Source organism: Bacillus rossius, chromosome 1, assembly GCF_032445375.1.
Source record: "Bacillus rossius redtenbacheri isolate Brsri chromosome 1, Brsri_v3, whole genome shotgun sequence".
Lineage (NCBI taxonomy): Eukaryota > Metazoa > Arthropoda > Insecta > Phasmatodea > Bacillidae > Bacillus > Bacillus rossius.
Genome location: NC_086330.1, coordinates 323,234,472 through 323,256,259, shown reverse-complemented (window position 1 = coordinate 323,256,259; position 21,788 = coordinate 323,234,472). Strand labels below are relative to the sequence as shown.

At 35.1% G+C, this 21,788-nt stretch overlaps 1 protein-coding gene across 8 annotated transcripts in view; it reads left to right on the top strand.

The window, feature by feature from the left end:
• The first annotated feature begins 1,273 nt into the window (after positions 1-1,273).
• The window catches only part of LOC134527982 (gastrula zinc finger protein XlCGF8.2DB-like), a 45,460-nt gene continuing 24,945 nt past the window's right edge, over positions 1,274-21,788 (top strand). For 2 of the 8 annotated variants that reach the window (XM_063361123.1, XM_063361122.1), the window contains exons 1-4: positions 1,280-1,811; positions 12,352-12,584; positions 13,061-13,131; positions 15,877-15,960. In XM_063361123.1, the coding sequence (XP_063217193.1) occupies positions 1,696-1,811; positions 12,352-12,584; positions 13,061-13,131; positions 15,877-15,960 (504 nt within the window). In that variant the 5' untranslated portion in view covers positions 1,280-1,695. Of the gene's footprint in view, positions 1,812-12,351; positions 12,585-13,060; positions 13,132-15,876; positions 15,961-21,788 lie in introns of all 8 variants that reach the window. The other 6 variants (XM_063361117.1, XM_063361121.1, XM_063361120.1 and 3 more) reach the window with 5 other exon arrangements.

The following is a 21,788-nucleotide window of genomic DNA, read 5'->3' as shown; positions in this document are numbered from 1 at the left end:
TCTGTTAGTTCGCAGGCCATCGCGATCTTCACCAAGAGGAGGGAGAATGAAGATAAGTTGTCAGACATATCTACATGACAATGTTAATAATAATGTTCAAAAATTATCAAGCAACATTTTCGCTATGTTTTTTTCCTCTCTTTTTTTCTTAGCGGAATGTGCACACTGGCTTATGGTTCAAGGGTTTCTGGGTTCGAGGCCCAGATAAGAAATGTGTGTAAAAACTTGTACTGCATAAAAAAATCATTGAGATTGACATGACACTAAAAAGAATAATCTGATTATATCTCGTCATTGGCAAGAGCCTTAAACTATTTTTTAAAATAAAAGATGACTGGAACAATTTAGCAATGGCAAAGTCAACAAGTGATGGAAATTACATCACAGTATGCTGTCTCCTGCCGAGTTCAAACTCCATGATAATGGTGTATCTCCAGCAAAGAATGGCATTACTTATATTTTTGTCTCCTAGAGCCGCTTGCAGAGTTTGTTTGGTAAAATTTAAGCAAAGCTTTTGCTGGTTAATCAAATAAAAAAGTTATTTACTTTGTCTCATTTTAAGAATGTGCATACTAGTATTAAATTAATAATTAGGGCGGTATTCCAAGACATTTTAGTAAGGTAGCGAAAATGCACTGCCTTGTTGGGAAACTGCCGTACCCTAACTCTCGGGCCATATTCCAAAACGTTTTCTAACTGAACCCCTGTAAGGTATCAGATCGGCAGCCGTTTTAATAAACGAGGACTTGTGCGAGGCCATAAACAGTTATACTTCGTGGAATCCATCGTAATTTTAGCTTATTTTTTAAAACTATAGAATGATAATGTGAAATAAAATATTTAATTTTGGTTGTACAAAAATAAAAATATATTTTTGGCCTTATTTATGTTTGCTGTTTTTTAAGATAAATGTAAAAGGGGGGGGGGGGGAATTGTAATCGTAAAAGTTCTGTTAAAGTTCATTAAAAAGGAAAAAAATATATATACAGTTATGGATCAAATCGGCAACAGATAGGACACCAAAAATCAGTGCCCTAAAAATAATGGACTGGCCGTGTCCTATCGTGCACTTGGAATATGGTTAGGGTACAGGTATTGATATTCAACACCTTAACTTTAATTTTTGTGTCTTGGAATAAGACCCTTAGAGTAGGTATTTCCCAATAATTTTGGAAGATCCTGATACAAGAGAATTTTCTCTAAATTTCATTGGCAACATTTTTCGTTTGGAGAAATTTTTGTTTTGGAGGTCGAATTAAATTAAAAAAGAAGTGATTATTAGTTTTTTAAATACCATCAAAGTAAGCACTTTTCGTGTAGCTTTGGAGGTAAATGATAAATTCAGTTAAAATCAGCTAGATAGATACATGATTCAAGGACATACTAATATAACCTGACGTTAAACTTCGCATTATGAGTAAAAACTATTTACCTTTGGTTTTTCTAATCGAAATTAGGGAACTGTTGACAATCGGGACCACGGGAGAAAAATATATTGGTAGGTTCCACTTACCACTATGGGGAGAAATTCGTTCGGAAATTTTTCGAGTGGTCGCGGTTCCAGGTGTACCAACAACCGAAGACATGAATCAAAAGATTTCGTTCGATCGCCATCTTGCCAGCCAGTGAAGTCAATTTGTAGCGGAGGTAAGACAATGCTAAAGTCTGAATGTGGTTGTTTCTTCTCTCGGACACATGGAAAAAACGCGTAAACGTTATGGAGCTACATGGTGCTCCGCTCCAAATTGTTCCAACAACAGTGATCAACTGGAAAAACGAAGTTTTTTTAGATTTCCTAAAGATGAATTGCTGTAAGTAAAATTATTTTGAATTGGTTGGTTATTATTGTACATGAGCATTTTTTGGTGTCACATGTATTATAGTATTATTATTGTAACTGCAATTGGGTACAGAAGTGCCCGGTGGCAAGCATTCTCCCTACTTTCCCCGCACACTTCTTCTGAACTGATCCACACTCCCAACCGACGCATACTCCTCCTCCAGCCTATTCCATTCCCCTACCGTCCTCACGACCTTCACATTATTTCCCCTTTCTGTCCTCCTCTCTTTGAAAACGTTCCTAGTATTTTCCTTCCTACTTCTAGGCATTCCCATTTTGACTTGTCTCCCCAGCTCTCCCCATCCTCCCACTTCACTCAGCACTTGGTATATCTTGACCAGTCTCTCCTTCTGTCTTCTATCCTTTAAGCTATCCCATCTCATTCCTATCATCATCTCTGTGGTACTGCACTCCCCCTTCCCTTCTCTGTCCATTCTCCTCCACTTGCCCTTCACCCATCTAGCTGCTCTCCTCTGCACCCCTTCCAGCTCCTTCTCAAGATGTAACATGAGTATGGTGGCTAACAAAAGGGGGTGTCCATAAATTATGTGAGGTGTTTGGAGGGAAAGTGGTTGAGCTGAATCTCACAGTCTCACGTGAGGGAGAGGGGGTTCTCTGCAAATATCACGTAATTATTTTTCCGCAAGAAACTGTAAAATCGCGAGAAAACTGGGTTAAATTAAGTAAAACATGTTTCTCCACTAAAATATGGCTAAATTCTAAACAATAATATTTATTGCGGTTATGCGAACGCCACAAAGTCACTCTTGAGACCACACATGAATTCCCGTGGACTGAATTAGAATGAATATTCTTTTGCGAATTTTAGATCCTATTTAAGTATTTTATTGTTCAGTTTTCTCACTGTGGTTCTAGACTACATTCTGTCTTGAATATTAGTCTTTAGTAGTCTCAAATAAAAATAATCAAGACAATTATTATTTTTTAATAAATCCAACACAATCAACCACAGATTAACGCATTTACACTAAAAATACACATTTTGAAAAATCTCACGTTTTAATTGTGGAAAAGGGGGGGGGGGGGGGAAAGTGGGTCAAGCCAAATTACACGACATCTCACCAAGAGGAGAGGGGGGTCGAAAAGTTGCCAAAATCACCTCGCGTAATTAATGGACGCCCCCAAACATGATCCTTAAAATAGACAGTCTGTTGGTTTGCTTTCCACTGGAGTCGACCAGTATTGTAAACAGGGTGTCTACTGACCCTGGAAAACCTGGAAAACCTGGAAATATCAGGGAATTTTGTAATCAGGGAAAAATCAGGGAATTTTTTTAAAAATCAGGGAATTTTTGTTTGGTAGGTTGTAGTTGGCAATACGTTTTTTGTTTATTGATCAGCTTGCATTGACGTGGCATCATGTGTATCCCCTCCCATTTTTATTTTTGAATGGCAAATAACGAACAGTTCCCACGTCCATTTTCTTTTATTTACCATCAGATTCGGAAGAGTCGTCAAATCACGTGATACAAACTGGTTCAAGATGGTCTGTTATCCTGCTGACGTACGTGCTGCAGCATGTGCTTCCCACGTTCAGATTATACCGACAGGTGCATTTAATTTTAAGTATCTATGGATGCCCTCAACTTAAACTGGACATTTTTGTTATCTTTGAAAACAGATATCACAGACACTTTTGGTGAAGATTCGCCATTGTTGCTAGAAATTGGTAGCTGTGGGCTTCATACGGTCCATGGTGCTTTCAAAACTGGAATTTCTGCTACACAATGAGACGTTGTTAGTTTTTTGAGGCACAGTTACTATTTGTTTAAGCACGTACCTGCAAGGAGGGCAGATTACATTAGAATAACTAGATCAGAGCTTTTTCCCAAGAAATTTTGTGCAATCAGATGGAATACTGCAGTTGCTGAGCGTGCCATGAAAACGTTACCCCATCTAAAGAAATTTGTTAGTGAAGTTTCTATTTCATCTCTCTCTTTCAGTGTAGTGAAAAGTGCTCTTGAAGATAATCTAAAAGTAAAATTGACATTCTTCCACTTTTTGGCGTCAGAGCTGGAATTGTTTCTCACAATGTTCCAAAGTGAAGCACCCATGGCACCTTTTCTCTATGATTCACTGGTAGACATTTTATTAGCTTTGGCAGGAAAGTTTTTGAAACCAGAAGTACTGAAGAGCTTTAGGGAGAAATGCAATTATCTCGATTGGATGTAGATAACCAGGAAAATCTATTGACTGCTAACAATATCAAGTTGGGTTATGCAGTACGCCATGCCATCAAGAAAGAGAAAGTACCAGAAAAGTCTGTCCTGTTACAGAAAAATGATAGGACTTGTCTAAAGGTTATGGTAAAAAAAACTTCAAGACAAAAGTCCCCTGAAGTACAATCTTACCAAGGGAATTTCCTGCTTATGTCCGTCTGTGGCTTTAAATTCGGGTGTGAGGAAACAGCGTGTGAAGTACAGTTTAGAATGTTGTCTTCAAAACAGGTGGCTATCAGGACAAGAAGCTGATAACATAGAGTGATCATATCAGTTGGTATGTTCCTCGCAAGATTCTGCAGCACTGTTCACATCTTTTTCTCGAGAAGACGGGCGCCTTGATCACTTGTGGATGCTCATTATTAAGGCACATACAGTAGCTTCCAAAACAGGCCTTCTAAAGTTTGTGAGGATGGTGTTGGTACTTTCCCATGGAAATGCATCATTGGAAAGAGGATTTTCAGTGAATTCTAATCTGCTGACAGAAAACTTGCAGGAAGAAATACTGATCGCATGAAGACAGATGTATGACTTTGTTCAACGTTCTGGAGGTGTAGAGCATGTTGATATCACCAAGTCCATGTTACAGTATGTAAGAAATGCTAGTTGTAGGCGTAAGGAAGCCCTGCAAACAAAACAAAAAGAAAAGGAAGCTACAGACAAGAAGAAGGCAGAAAAAAGAAGAGTTTAAGAGATCAAGGCATTGCAGTTGAAGAAGGCTTGAATGTTGGATTTGGCTCGTTCTGAAGTAAGTGCAATAGACGCAAAAGTTGATTCACTGCGAAATTGATGGGAGCTTCCTTTTACTAATGTTTTTTGCAAAAGGAAGTGTGTGAAATATTTGTAGCAGCATGTTTTATTTGCCATCAATTGAGTCACTTTGGCCACGTTTGGAAGAAGGTAATTTTTTTTACTTATTTAAGTAAGTTGAAATACTTTGAAACCCGTCAATGTAATATTATGCAGTTTTTTTTCAGTTTCTTGGAATGTCGTAGTTTTGTTAAAGAAAACCTGGAAAAATTCAGTTTTAGACCTGGAAAACCTGGAAAAATCAGGGAATTTAATTTACTAGATCTGGTAGACACCCTGTGTAAATGAAATTCCACTAAGGGGTTGGGCTCTGTAGTCCAGGGTAGTGAGTCAACATTATTAGTAAAAAGTTAATGAATTACAAGTACTTGGCCAAGTAGACAGGTCATTAGCTAATACATGTTCCACTGGAGTTTGCCAGTTCTGTAAGTTTGTAACTCTGTAGCGCTGTGTGGTGGCGAAGTTAAATTGTAAATTTATCCTGTTTGGGGTTATAAAACATGGTATGTACTCTTCATTCCACACCAAATCAACCAATGGCCAAAACATGTCTTCAGATCTTTATGTTTTTTTTTTATATGAAATAGTATTAGCTTAGCAGATAAAAAATTAGAAGTTTGAATTTTTTATCACCTTTGGTTTTTGAGTTATTAATTTTTGAAAAATTAGAAAAATCCAGTTTGTAGGAACATTTTGATATATTTCAAAGAATGTAGGCCTATCTCTAAAACAGTTTGTCCTGGAAAGCTAAAATTTGTAACATTCTTTTTAGAATTACAAGGGCTTTAATTTTATATATAACTTGAGTGTATCATATCACTATATTTTTTTTCTAAAACTCAAAATGTTTTTTTATAAAAAAATATCTGAATATATATATATATATATATATATATATATATATATATATAGTTATATGAAACCTCTTTAGTAAGTTGTGAATAAAGTTTCATGATGGTATTGCAATGTAATCATATTGAAATGATTTTTTTTTATGTAAATTAATGTGTCTGGAAATTCTGTTAATTCATTACTTGTTAGTTTAAATAAAAAATTCATCTATTAAACAACACTCAATTTTATTTAAATTTAAATTAAGCCATTTTATTTAAACAAAAAATTCAACTTCCTTTACACGTAAGGAACAGTTTTTTCTTCTTCGTTTAGCACTTCTTTAGCACTTCTTTGCCAAAACTTGTGCTGTTTTGGCCATCCATCTGCTGGAACTTGGTAGGTTCTACCTGCTGCTGTGGTTGGATGTAATTTGCACAAAATATAGTTTATTGCCAGTGCTAAGGTATCTGCTCTCCAAGGATATGTGAGATGACGATGATCCTTTTGGATGAAGAATGGAAACACAAACTTCTTTTTCAACACCATCTTTCGAATCAACATGCGCCAACTACCACTCCTTATCGTAAGCACAAGTGACAAAACCCACAATTTCTTCAAATGGAATGTCTTCATCACCAGAGTTGATCTGTACCCTATATGTATCTCAATCATCAGAAAATGAATAAATTTTGGGTTTGACCCTATATAGATCTAGAGGGATGAAGGCATGGAATTTCTGGGTCCTAGGGACTGTCTCAGCTTTTTAAAACCTTGGTTTTAGAATGTTTTCTTTATTTATATACTCTTCATTGGTTACATAAAAAAAATAATGGATGGAAAATTTATTACACACCAATGAAAAAGATGTAAAGGTTTTAGAATTAGGTTTTCTAATGGATTTTTGAGGTTGGCTTTAGCAGCAAGCCCAACTCCATCATACACTCCATTCCCATGTGATCTACCATAAAAGTGCCACTCAGCTCCAAGTCTATCAAAGTCATCTTTGTGATAGCAAAGGTTCAGAAAAAGGCTTATGATTTTTGTACTGTGCAGCTGAATCATCTGAAAAATTGTACAGCTTTTTAAAATTTGGCAAATAATTTCTCAGAAATAGGAATAACTTTTTCTGGAAAGTTTGAACAATGACAGTATTGCGTGTTAGGCAGTCTGATGTAAAACTGTGGTGAACTAGCTCTTGTTTTCCTGTTTCTTGATTGCTTTCCTTGAAACATACTACAAAAGGGTGCACAGTAGTCATAGAATTGTTCCAATGAAATCCGTGAGCCTCTTCTTGTAGAACAAACAAATAATTTTCGGCAGAATCCAATGTTACTACAGCTTCACTTTCTTCCAATTTTTTTTTTCCAGAGAAAAACTGTGATGTTGTTTAGCAACAGTCATGTTTTTTAAGGTTACTCAATTGATTGCCAAATACTTGAAAATACTCATCAAATGGTTTGGTAAATGTTTCGAAATTGCATCGGTCAACAATAATCCATTGTTTGTAAGTGATGTTATCAATAATTTCCTCCTTGAAAAACTGATTAAAGCTTCTTTAAATTCCTTGATATGGGGACAGTAGTCACATTCATTTAGTAAGCATGCCTGCAATGGTGGATTGCAAATTACTTTAGCCATACATTCCTTCTAACTTGATAGAGGACTTTCAAAGCCAGAAAGTGTCAATTGATTTAACCTACCTCATGAAAACATGAGTTTTATATTCTGGTGTGCAGTGCAAACACAGACAGAATGAGTGCCACTGGCTCCAGCAATAATGCAGTTTTTGGGCCTCAGTTGTGCAAACTTAGAAAAACCAATTTTAATTAAGTTAGAGAATTTTGGTTTGAAAATTTTGTAAATTTCACACAAATTTCTAAAAATCAACCTTATATTCAGTGTCCTTACCCATGGAAATATAATTTTTTTTTCCCCAGGCATTTGCCTACTCACTTCGTCATCATAAAATTCCGTTACCAACACCTGTTTCATGAGATAGCGTTTTCCCAGGTTTTGGATCAGGTTTCAATAGCACTCCATTTTCTTCAAGTTTTTTTTCTTTCCTCGCCATATAGTTATGAATACCAAATTCACGTTTCATTGGCGGAAGACCAACTGGTTGGTAAAATTATTAAAATCTGAAGTTTTTACTCTTGCTTGCTGTTGCAAATTTTTCTTTTAGCTGATAAACAGTTTCTGTCTGTGATTTGTCTGGTGGATTCCTGTTATCCTCCTCTATGTTGCCAGCTTGGAAAAAGGTTCATTAAATCTTAACTTCATTTTGTCAAGTTTTTCTATGCAGTATTTCTTATTTGATTTACATTTTATTTTAACAACAGGTTGTAGCATTGCACAATGAGGATTTGTTATATACATATATTTTTTTTTGGGTCAAGAATATTGATTAAGAATAACTTTTATATGAAAGATAGTAATTATTTAATATGTAGATAAGGATAGTTCAGAGTTGTTAAGAATTGTTATTAATTACTTTGGTTAAATTTCATGGAAAGCCTTAAAATACTTATTTCCTTGAGATACTTAATTATTAATTTGAGGGTTAACTCCAGTTCATAATAATTAATTTTGATATTTGATAATTAATGTCAGTAATTGTTTTGTTTAAAGCAGTATAGATTATAATTTTACAGGACATCATTTTTAAACAAAAGTTTTTAATATGGTATTAATTTCAACTTTGTTTACTAAATTTTGTATATTGTATTTGAATTTTTTTGGGTAATTTTATATTTTATTGGATATTGCTAGTGTAATATTTTGAGAATAGTCTGGAAGGTACAGAAGGAAGAGCGGACAGGCGCGACACTCTGGCGCCAGAAAGTTATTTTTCACTTTGTAAATGCGTGTTTGGGATTTACGCGTCACGTTGTACGCACAGCGGTAGCGACCGTCTGGAAGGGTCTCTGGAGGCTACCACTAGCCAGCCAATCAGGGCGAGCCCTGACATGGAATGATGCGCCCATCCGAATTTCCTTATATGGTCATGTTTTGGAATTCTGTGCGCTGATTGGTCAGTTGGCCCACGGGGTTGCCTCCCTTGTTTTCACCTTTACAAGGGAAGGTAATCTCGTCGACCAAGTCACTTGTTGCTCGATTGTCGCCGAAGCCGGTTGCGTTGTCGGCAAGTCACGACATAATATGAGAATTAACTAAGGGACAATTTAACGCCTAGGGGCTGGGGCCAGGCCGTATTTTTTCAACCTAAGTTCATTGTTTTCCGGACTAATTAACTAGAAATTTAGGCCCTAGGCGTGGGCATCGGCCCGACTTCGTGTGATTTCGGTCCGCGATCAACGGTACCTTGAGTTATGTAATTAACCAAGGGACATTACTAAGTTGTTTTTTTTTTGTTTTTGCGAGTGACAAGACTCCTCGACCATCAACGGCAAGATGTATGGTGCTGTGGTATGTATTTGGACATCATCCTGTCAGAATTCAAAGACATCGTTAAAATTTGTATCAGAAAAGAAAAGACTGTGCAAGTAACAAAGTTTTTCTAACTAAATTCATTTGTAAAATTGTGTACTGAGCCCATGTAACGATGAGAAAAAACATTTTTTTTAAAAAGAAATAAACAAAGATAATTTAATAAACTCTTTTATTTCCAAATAACGTAGAACCATCGTAATGAAAAATCCCTAAGGAACATTGTTTGTCTTTGTTTTGTTACGTTTCTCTGTGTGCTTAGCCGGGCAAAACATACAACGTAACAAGGTGATCCTCCTATTGATGTCAATGAGACATTTAAAAAATCTGTACCTGATTCTATATTCTAATATACTCAGGATCATCTTTGCTGCAGCCGGGTTTCGTATTTACATTTTCAGCCAATGGTTGAACATTAATATTTGTACCACTTTCAGAACTTGAGTATGATTGTTTCTTACTTAACTCTAAGTGGCAAGAACTACAAATTTTCATTCCATCTTTAATAATATCACTCAATTAGCTTGTCGCGGGTTTTACTAAGGACACAGGAAAACCCTAACAAGGAGGAAAAAGGGACGTTTGGGGGTGGTTATGAAATTAGTTGCTAAGTTAAATTCGATCCAATAACAATTTATTGACAAACTCAATAACACCAAAAGGAATTGCATTGATTCTCAAACTGACATAACACTTAAACAAGTCGGGTTCTCGTGAAGACGAACTGTTGTGGTAAGTTCCCACTAGAACACAAAACGCACGAGTTAACGCTACGTGCTCGATTCCTGAACAATTAAAACAAAACAAAACAAAACCCTTAATTGTGGTGAGCCGTGCGCTCATCACAGCTAACGATCAAAACGCTGTCAATTTCAACTACTAAGGCTATACCATTTACAAATTTACAAGGAACATAAGTACCTAATCTCAATATTACTCAATATTACACGTAATGTAAATACAGATAGTTAATATCAGAGGTCACAAATATATACACGCAACTAGTCATGTAACGCTGTCAATGTTTATGGGTAGGTTTTCGTTACTCTTCACCCGGTACCATGTGAAGCTTTCTCCGCATTCTCGTAGTAACGCGTAAGTCCGTTATCTTGTTCACTGTCTCTTGGGGCTACAATTCTCCATTACCGGCGGTAGAGTTAGAGTCCAAACTGTGTAGCGATCTGGTCGCGATAGTGTCCTGATAGTGTCGTGATTATGTTAATACTTCCGCTCGCTCGGCCCTTACGGAGTTTGCTAATGCCCGCCCTCTTTGCCCTTGTGGCTGAACCGTCGTTTTTAGCTAATGTTCGTTCTGAAAGATTTTATGCTTACTCCAGCGACGCTTCCACATGAACTCTCTATTTCCTGGGTTACAACTCGGAGAGGTCTCACCCAGTCGTTGTCTTGTCGGTCCTCGGGCGGCAGCAACTCCGCGGCGGTTGACGGTGTAGGCTGGTGAGCGGTGTCGGAGCAGCGTAGCAGCCTGCTGGCTGGATGTCCCAGTTGTTCTGCCTATCGATAGTCTGGGCGCATGCCCTTTTATACTCGCAGGCTTCCCAGACGAGCTGGAAGAAGAAGTCTCGTCTATTCGGGGGAAGCCTGCCCAGCTCACTGTGTTGCAGGTGGTATGCCTTAAAAAGTCAGGGGTACAATACTTTGCAAGTGTACGCAGGTACACATGTTACAAGCTTTGTCATCCATGGTGTGACATTCCTTAGGTTTTTAGTTACCCAATGCCTGTCTTTATTAAAAGGATTGCAACAATATTTACCCTACAGTTTATCAATTTGTACCTTATGAACTTGCACAGAGCACTTTTTACACAGCCAGACGACTCACAACACAATGACTGAAGACAAGAGCCCTAGTAGGAGAAAGCTGATCAAGGGTTACAAATTGAGACAGGTAAGAAACATGTCACTACTTGAGTAACTCCTGTTAGGTCCAGTTGTTATATTTACCAAAGAAACTATCATTACCCTCTTTAGGGTAACTTTTTGTACGTAAATTTTTATGGTATAATGGAGAATTAATTATTTTATTTAATGGAGAATCAATTTAAATAAAAAAGTGAGAAATTTTTTAATATGTAACAAGTCATGAATTAGCAGAATTTTCACACGCATCAATTTTCATAAATCATTTAAATATGATACCATTGGAATACTATCGTGAAACTTTGTACTCAACTTACTAAAGAGGTTTGGTATAAAATATATTTTTGTCATCAAAATCAAAAATTAAAATTTTTAATTAAAAATAAACTTTTTTAGTTTTTTTTGGAAAATATATAAGAGGTGCGACACTCTCAAGTTAGGCCTATATAACAAATTATAGCCCTTGTCATTCTAAAGAGAGTGGTACAAATTGGAACTTTCTAGGACAAACGGTTTTAAACATGCTTTTAAATATTTCAAAATGTTCCTACAAACTATTGTTTTTTTAATTTTTCAAAAATTTTCAGATCAAAAACGAAAGGTAAAAAAAAAAAAATTAAACATACCTATTATTTTTGGTCATACTGATGAGTAGAACACAATCACCAATTATGATACATTTTGAAAACCTCAATAAATTATTTTATTGGTTGATTTGATATAGAATGCCCCTTTGCTAAAGGCCTAGTGATGCTGTTATTAATAATTAAAATACCTAGTAGATAAAAAATAATGACGGTGGGCATGTTCTGCCATTGAGACCGGCTACTGCTGGGACTGAGACAGGTTCTTCTAGTCCCACCAGGAGGTAAGAAGTCAAATGTAAGTAGTAAACAATTTTAACTGTTTGTTAGGTTAGCTTAAGTATGTACCTACTGTGTAAATTTATGTTAATAACAACCACTTGCTACAACTTTCATATCTAAACAGCAAAAAGTACAGCATGATTTAACATGAAAAACTTCCTATCCTTGTTTGAACATTCTACAAGAAAGTAATTCTGTTTTAGGTAGGTACCTAACTAAATAATATAATAATCATCTTGCCTATTTATAAAATTATTAGAAAAATGTCAGGAAGTTATGAAAAGCATTTTCAGAACTTTTTATTTTATTTTATTTTTGGATTGCCCCTCTTGTCAATAATCACTTAGAATGAAGATATATGGGTTTTGACAATTTTTTACAAGCCTTCATTTATGCTGCCCATGTTTGAAGCCTATTATCTATTTTTTTTTTTTTTAGGTGTAGGAAGTGGGTGGTTGAATGCAGGCGTTCAGACCTAGAAGATAAGAGTGCAGCATATCTTTACAAGAACTGCAGAATTTGCAGTGATCATTTTGAACATGTAATGTTCTTAAATGATTTGAAGAACAGACGACACAGTCATGCAGTCCCTACTCTTTTCAATGTACCTAAACCTCCTTGCATTCAATCTCTTAAGAAGCAAGGAGAATATAATGAAATCCAACCTGAAAGTAAGTATTTCATATAGACCTAATTTATGGTAGTTTAATTTATCTGAAGTAATTTAATGCATGTTTTAGTTTCACACTCATACAGGACTAGTTTAGTTTATTGCAGCCATTATATCCTTTATGTTTGTACAAGTTTGCACAAAGATATTGGACAAGTCATGCTATACAAGTACATATACAATAATACAATGACATCAAATTTAAATTAACAAATATATCCTAATGTCTATTTTTTAAAATCACCACTGGCTCTGTAGTAAGTGTAATTGCAGGAAATAAATGTGTGCAAGTGGGTGTTTCTGGCAGAGTTTAATTTTTTTTTTTTTGGTCATACTTAAAGCTATAGTTTAATGAACTCAGTTACCTCTACTTCAGAGAGTCATTCTTACTGTAGATATTCTAATGATATTGGAAGCCTCTGTGTGTATGTTAAATATATTCATTGTAATTGTTGTAATGACTGTATTATTTTGCAGTCCGCCGTCTCATCCCTGGGCTCTCGACAGACAATGCACGGACTGAGGAATATACCACACCAAATCTTACAGTGAGTTGTCACAGATGTGTGTGTTTTTGTGGTACACTTTAGAAACCTGCGAATGTGCTAGCCTGCAGGAAAGTAACTGTCACGTGCAACATTGCAAAAGTACCTCATTGAACAGCATGGTTGAGTTTTGTATCGTTACTCTGTTCGTAAAGGGATTACAATAGATTTATAATTTAATTCAATTCATTTTATACGAAAACTAAGGTTACAAAAATATGAAGTGATGGAAAGTGTAGTAAGAATATCAGTGACAAAATGGATGTTGGTTTTGCTCACTGTCTTCAATGATTTAATTGTATCTTACAATAAAGAAAAATTAATAATAGCATTGTATACATAGTTTTTTTCCATTTATTTCCTGATGAAAAATGCTTACAAGTGATCTTTTTGCACAGAAATAATGCTTCAAAGTACCACATTGACATACAAAATACATTTTTAAGGTAAAAAATATACAAAATATATTATGTTCATAGTCAGATGATGTTCAAATCTTGGCCTCATTAGCCATGATAGAATGTTTACTTGTAGCATTATAAAAATAATTCCTTTTGGCACAACCTACAGGCAAAGGTAGATGTCATAGTTCATATTTCATTTAGTACATTCATGAATATTCTCGAAAATTTTTTGGAACTTCAAGAACGTTTAGAAAATTAAAAATAAGTACAAAACATAAATATTTTAAAAGTAGTGACTAGTGATAAAACATTTTCACATATTCCATGTAGCTAAAATGTTTGAAATATTTTTTATTCAATGCATGTAGCATTTTCATAGAATTTCGAGAATATACTCAATAAGAATGACATGGTCATGAGCTTTAAATCAGCCTGGTGCAGGTCTGTGCCGTGCTGGTAGTTTGTGAAAACTTTCCAATTTGTCCCATAAGATAAGCACTAAAACATATTAACTCTTTCGCTAAGGGTTTCAGTTATAAAAATTCCCAAACAAAATATATTGGTAATATTCATAAAATTTATAGAAATTTAAATTAGATTTGTTACTGTACCTACTAACAAAGTTATGACCGTTTTGTTCCTCCAACCCTATTTTTTTTATAAACTTTGAAGTAATAGTTGTTTGAGACCAAAGTTTTAGGTTATACTTAGAAGGCTTACATTAAACTAAAACAAATTTTATAGTTTTCTTACTAAGGGGGTTATGAATTTTTTTTATCCTTCAGCCCCTGTTTTTTTTTCATCCTACAATAATGTTTGGTGACATCAAACGTTGTTTTAGACAATATTTTTGGTATCACACTTACGATATATAATACCTTAAAATACCTTGACATATTAAGAGAATTATAGCCATTTTTTGGTTTTTCAAAAACCTTTCTACTCGTTTGGTCTGATTTTGTCCATTAATGAACTCAACTGAGATTTTTCATCACTTTATTTTATGTTCAGTTTGTTAGTGATTTGTGCAAAATTGCAAAATTATGGCAGGTATTGTGTCCATAATGTGCGTGTGTATACATATACACTGTTGAGATAACTGGTTTTAGGATCTATAGACAATGAAACAAAAAACTATATAAAAATTTCCGAGAAGTCACATTGGGTTAACGACTGCAATAAATAGACTTTCTTCGAAATCTACCTAAAATAAATACTTATGGCCTCACCTCTAGATACATTAGTGTTAGTTAAAGATCTATCAAAGCAGTATGAAAAAACAAGTTGACAAGAACCAAAAACCTTGCTTTTGTTTTGCATTTTTTGCAAATAACAATCTAATCTTCAAAATAATTTTTTCTTTAATGGACCTGAATACGATTGAAGTAAAATTCTTTACTTGTATCATTTTGTATGTAGAATAACTAATATACTAGAAATAAGTGTTTATTTTTTATTTTATGGTAGGCATGTTTCCTTCATTTCTGCTAAGTGCCTACAAGCCAGTAAGGTAAACCTAGTATTTTTACATTGTTTTGGACAATTATAATTAACTTTTGGGTAATTTTCAGTAAAGAGTGTACAATATTCAGATGTTGAACATAACATCTGAATATTGTACACTTACATACGCAGATGCCTGTCTTATGCTTCAATGTTCTGATTGGCTTAAAGTTATTGAATTGAATCTCAACACATCACATGACTACTATAAAACATGCTTAACTTGGCTAGTAATGACTTTCTAGAATATTCCTGAATTGTTTGTCTACTGTTATAATACCAATTTAAAAGGGAAAATAACATGTTTAAAACAAATTATTTAATGAAACCATTATTGTTGCTATTTTCATTTTTTTTAAAGTATGTACAAAAGAAATAATGTGAAAAAATAATATTACACAGAGACTTGTTTAAATTGAAATTTTAATACCAAAATTATCTTAATTAGTGGTTTCAATGTTAAGAATTCTTGTCACTCACATCCAACAAGGCGATCGGGAATTGTTTCTCAACATGCACCCCCAAGTGTTTTGCAAGTAGGAAATGTGGTGGAGGTTACAGTTAGCTTTGGTGTATTTTTCTCAGTGCACTACCGTTTCCCCCACCCTGAAATTATGTAGATACTATGTTCTCACATCACTTCTCACCGTCTCCAACCTGGATAACCCCGATACCAGTGAGATGTTGAGCGCTGCTTCATTAGTGCATCACGTAGAGTGGCATGTGGCTCGGTCTCTGGAGAGGAGGGTTTGCAGGGCATCCTGTCATCCCTGCTTCTTTCACCTGCGTTTCATCCATCCCTGCACATGCAGGTTGACAGTACATCTGTGGGTCTTTACAGATGGAGACTGAGGATGTGTGCGTGAAGGAAGAGTCCAAGATGCTGAATCCTTTAGAAACATCATTTGAGGCTGTTGAGGTCAAGGCAAGTGCATAGTATTGAAATATTTGTTTTTGGCATAGCAAAGACAAATACTATACACAGTCAAGTCTTTCATTATATGTCAGTGTTCACCCTAGGAGCATTTTTGCAGTGTGTGCTGCCCACCTATAAGGGGAAAAGTAAAATCTGAACCGTCTCTGTTATCACTGTGCGCATGGCCTGCCTTCCCCTTTACCACCCCTTAGCGCAACGACAGTGTCTGGAGGGGAAGGCGTGGCGACCCCTCCAAATCAAGGCGATGGAGTGTCAGCCCATCTTACACGAACGCGACACAAGGGTTATAACGCATGAACTGCATGATGTAATCACAACTGGAAAATACACTACATCTTTAACCCATGTCCAAATCATTCAAACACATACATATTTACAAAAATAAATGAAGTTAACAGAACATCAGCATGCTAACAGTCACGCTATTTGTTTGCAGTCATAAAAAACCTCTCTGTGAAAATACTATATTATCATAAACAAAAATGCTGTATGTGTTAAAATTACTCTTTCTTTGAATGTTTGGTTATCAAATTATCATTTGGTTAAGGGTTCTGTAAAAATAGCATTTTGTTAAAGGTAAAATACAGAACATTTGCGTTTTGTCACTACTTTTTCTGTCACTAATGTTCGACGCAAAAACGCGTGTTAATTATAGATACATAATTTTAAGATGCCAACTTAATATTTTAATAGTTAGATAGTTATTATGTTATATACCTAATCTGAGTCTGATGTGAAGCTGGCATTTTCCGTTTCACTGGAGGAATCTTCGTCTGTAGATTCTTCAAGATTAACAATAATCTTATCTATTTCAGTATCTAATAACCTATCCCTGTTCCAGTATTCATTCTCAATTTTTTCCACATGCCAGCAGCATTCTTTCCATTGCTCTTTAGAGTAGCTACTAAACAGCTGTTCACATAATGTATTCTTGTCTTTGAGTGAGGATGATATTTCTTTGCACACTTGTCCTTTAATATATCCCCACACTAACTCAATCGGATTTTAGTCAGGATGATAGGGTGGAAGCCTGGTTACTTCGTGGGAGTTCATTTTAATGATTTCATCAATTTTGAAAGTTTTGGAAGTGGGCACTTGTTTCGCAAGTAATAGTAGGTTGGCTTTTGTTAGGTCAGGGAGAAAGCTACGTTGTTTATTTTTAGCTACTCTTGAATCACTTGTTTGGTGTTAGCAGAAGTCGGCTTCTTATTTGTCTGTACATTGTGATAACTTGCATTGTCGAGAACAATGCCGGAGTTTTCAGGCAAATTTGGAAGCAGTGTATGTGTAACCCATTTCGAAAAGTTTTCGAAATTTATGTCATTATGATAATCTCCCGTTGTTTGTTTTGACCGGAATATCAACAATGCATTCTGTACAAATCCCTCCTCTCCTCCTGCATTCACAATTATTAAACGCTGGCCTTTCCCAATTGGCTCTGTAACACCCAGCTCATTGTCCGATTGCCAACAAGAACTAACGCTGTGGGTAGCATGGATGTACGTTTCATCTACATAAACGATTGAACGACCATTGTTTCGAAACTTGCGCATTTCTTGTAGGAAACGCCCCCTCCATGCTGATAAAAGGCTTCTCAATCAAAATCCTTCTCCTTGACTGACACTTCGTCCAACGGAATCCCAGTCTCTTTAAAAGTTTTCTCAAAAATTCTTTACTGCAGTCCAAAACACCATCATCTCGCAAAGCCGTCTTTAATTTATTTAAAGTTGGGACAGTTTTACTGACAGTGTAACTTTTCTCCTCACAGCACCACACGTAAAATCGTCGACTTCTAACCGGTTTTTGCATTCTTTTTTTTGGCTAGTAGGTGTTTAAAAGTTCAGACCAATTTTACTTTTTACTTTCCCCTCAGCCAAAATCCTTTTTACCGTTGATTCAGACACACCCGTCGCAGCACTTGTCGCTTCAGTAACATTGTATTGTAAACCGTACAGCAACTTCTTTTCTTTCAGATGCGCCGCAACGTTGTATACAATTTCACGCGCCTGGCCTCGCAAGGGTCGTCCTGGAATAAGGTTCGACTTAATTCCCGAGGTTGATGGGATAGGCTCGCTTGTTGTACCGTGTAACCCAGGTCCCGGCATGATGCGCTGACGCAATCCTCATGTAGCCGAGGGAAGCGCGTAATGCGTAACTGATCCCCTCCACTTCCCCTGGCGGCTATCACGTGACGGTAGTGTGCGTCACGCCACGAATTGGGGTCTGAGCAAGTTCACAAGTATCTTGTCGTACTATACTTCTCTTTACAGTTTTGCTGAAAAATTTAGCAGTTCACATGAATGGTAATAGATAAGTTTCACGTATATTTGTATGACAGACTTTTGGCCAACACATTTGACATGGAAGTATAAGTAAAAAGATACAGCAGCATCCTCACATTTTTCGCTTACAATTAGTTATGTTATGGGTTGTAGTTCTTTTTGTTTGTTCTGCATCTGAGATCATTGACGAGCATCCATGCCGATAGGCGGCTGAGGAACAATGTTTTGGTGTCTGGAGCGGAGGCTAAACTATACTTCTTGCTGAAGCTACTGGAGTACGAGAGATTACGTGGTCTCGGCATAGCAGAAGATGATATAAAATGGCGAGACTAGAAGCAGATCATAACCTGCTATTTGCTTGATAAACAAAAAGTAAATAATTTTTATTGTTCTCAAAGTTTAAATTTGGTGAGTGTATAGAGCAGTATATTTAATGGAACTATTTGTTAATGTGAAGTAATGTTAATTTAGTCATTGACTAATGGTGTAAATGACATCAGTTCACTAGCCAGAGCGAGCACTTACTCGTGTTGCTGAAACTACTATCCAACAATAGTAATATTTCTGAAGAAATTGATCATTCAATGCAGCCAACACCATATGAGAAAATTTTTGCAAGTTCTGGAATGTTGGTATACTTACCCAATTATTAAAATTAAAAGTACTGCTTAGCCATATTTACACTTCAAAAAACACTGTTTAGAAACAGTAGAGAAACTAATAAACCCATACAATTGTGTAGGCAAACTACTTAGCAAATGTTTTTAGTTTCTTCATAATGGCTGTATTTCTAAAGCTCTGCACATCTATCCTTGCCTACGTAGGCAGTGCCTTCAACAAACATGCTGTTGAAGTTTTTCACCTCAACTTTGACCTTGCAGTCTAGAACTGTTCTGATACCTACCTAAAGAGGACAATTAAAGCAAAAATAATATGTACATATTATAACTAGAGTTAATTTTAGAGGAAGTGTAAATTTTGAATTTGATTTTGAGGTGATTCCATGTCAAATCAGCACACAACATTCTATCTGAACCTTTTAGATTTAATTGATTTTTTTGTTTATAGTTTACGTGTGTGTTGTAATTGAAGAAAAAATTTTTTGTTAGAGTAACAAATATTAAATTTTGAATCATATTTTTTTTAGTATTTTTTAGTGAAGTTACCTCTATCAAGTTGTATGTAATATGAAAGCCCATTAAAATAGCTTTAAAATGGGACCAATTCTAACATCAACTGTTTTATAAATACAAATTTTTTTCTAGATCAGAAACAGGCAAAATTAGGGTTTTTTTTAGCAAATTTTATAAATTATTAAAAAAGACCACGCTCGCTTAACAATCTAAAAAATATTTATTCTTCATGTACTTCATGCAACAAAAAATAATTGAAATCTAAGAGGGTCAGGTTTAATTTAAATTAAAACTGTGCTGATTTGACATGGAATGACCCATTGGCAAGAGAGTGTGTAACCTGAAAAACATATACCTAATTTTGCTACATCCAGTATTCAGTTACAGTGAGGTTTGATCTTTTTAATATTTACTAGCATAATCCTTGCACATTTGGTACCAGCTCAAAAAAAAAAAAATATTGTGATTGATGAACCACTCAGGTTGATTCTGAGCTGTCATACTAGTCATGCTTATCAGTAAGCACTATACACTATAGATAAATAGATTAAATGTTGCATATATTTATTTATTCGTCAAAATATGTTGTTTTCAGTTTTCAACACAGTGGGAGTATGAGGTAGCAGGAAGCATTCTGTAGTAAAAGTGGAATCGAATGTTGCTGAAAAATTAAAAAAAAATTGATCTTTCTGAATAATAACCTGTCACTACTAAATTGTTAGCATGTAAGAAGTATGAAAAGAGTAAAAATTTTAGTCCTAGCTCAGATAGAAAATGATAAAATGATATTTATGAGTAAATTATAAAAGATGATTGTGAATTGGAGGGCATAAATGTGATGGGTGGCAGGGAATCAATATAAAAACAAGCAGTTTTTTCTAAGAAACACATGTCCGAAAAGAAACCCTGCAAAGTTACCGGCGTGAACAGTAGCGTACAAAATTGAAATTGGTGGGCTTCAGGAGACTATTTAACTAGCTGAGAGGATCGCAGTTGCAGTGCAGTGACCTTCAAACGCTCCCCGAGAAGCAAGCGACGAGCTGAGCAAAGACGTTTAGAGTTAGTCAAATGTTTGTGGTACGTTTCCTTGTTTGGATTTGGCCGATTAGTGTAGTGATGACTGTTACTGAGTAAGTTGCTGCAATTATAAATTTGACAACCAGCAATAGCACTGCAGACTTTATATTAACAGAGATAGCATTTTTTTATGTTTGTACAGACAGGTAGGCCTGTACGAATATCAGTTTTTTAGTTCGAATCTAATATGAATGAATACGAATATCCAATTATTCAGCAATACAAATATCAAATTTGAATAGTAAGAATGAGAATTAGAATCCCATATAATACTTTTTTCCAACTCATATAACAACTTATGGAAAATTAGACAAATAATACTGAAGTGAAAGGTTGGTTAAGTTTAGTTAGCTACAATAATTTTAGAGAAATAATATGTTAAAAAAAAAATTAATTTTATAAAATAAATAATTTTTTTTTAATTATGCAGCTAACATAACTTAAAATAATCTAACTTAACTTAACCTAACAAACCAACCTTTAATTTAAGTTTTTTTTTGCCTTATTTTCCACAACCTGCTACCCTACATATTGATCCAGAAAATTTTTGTGAATGCAAAATATCGTAAAATCCATTGCAATCTTTTTTACAGAAAACATGACTCTTCTTTAAATGCTGTATTCTGAAATTAGTGATTGAATGGGTTGATATTTACATATTTAAACTTAAGTTATTCATAATTTTTTGATGTTAGCAGCAGCCCCCATACATTTTATTTTAGTTTATCAATATTATAACCACAATTTTTGCTCATTTCAATTGGAATCTTAAACCATTATTTACTTTTTTTTTGATATACAGTAGAACCTGAGTGAGTGAGAACTGGGTAAGCAAGAAAACTCTATAAGTGAGAGTAATTGTCAGGTCCTGTTGTTTTAAACCTCTAAAACCTATGTAAGAGAAAGTCGCTTTTCACTCATGGATCTCTATAACTGAGACTACTACTTGCCTGTACCTCTATAAGCGATAGGCGAGTATATTTAACATCTGCTATTTATGACTTATTCGTAAATTTCGTGGAACTAATATTGTTGTTGTTTTCTTAAATTTTGAGGAACTAACATTGTTTTTGTATTGTATTCTATTCGAATGGCCAAATGTATTGACTTATTTGTCGAACTTAGTACAGTTGACAAGTATCAATTGCGAAGAAAGGTTCGGCACGTACTCATAATGTTAAAATGAAAAAACAAAGTTTTGTCTTTAAGTGATAAACTTAAAATTGTGAATGTGTGTGAGTGTGGGAAATCGTGAAATGAAATACAGAGTGAGTTTGGTTTACCAGAATCTACCTTTTATAAAATTATAAAATCTAAAGATTCT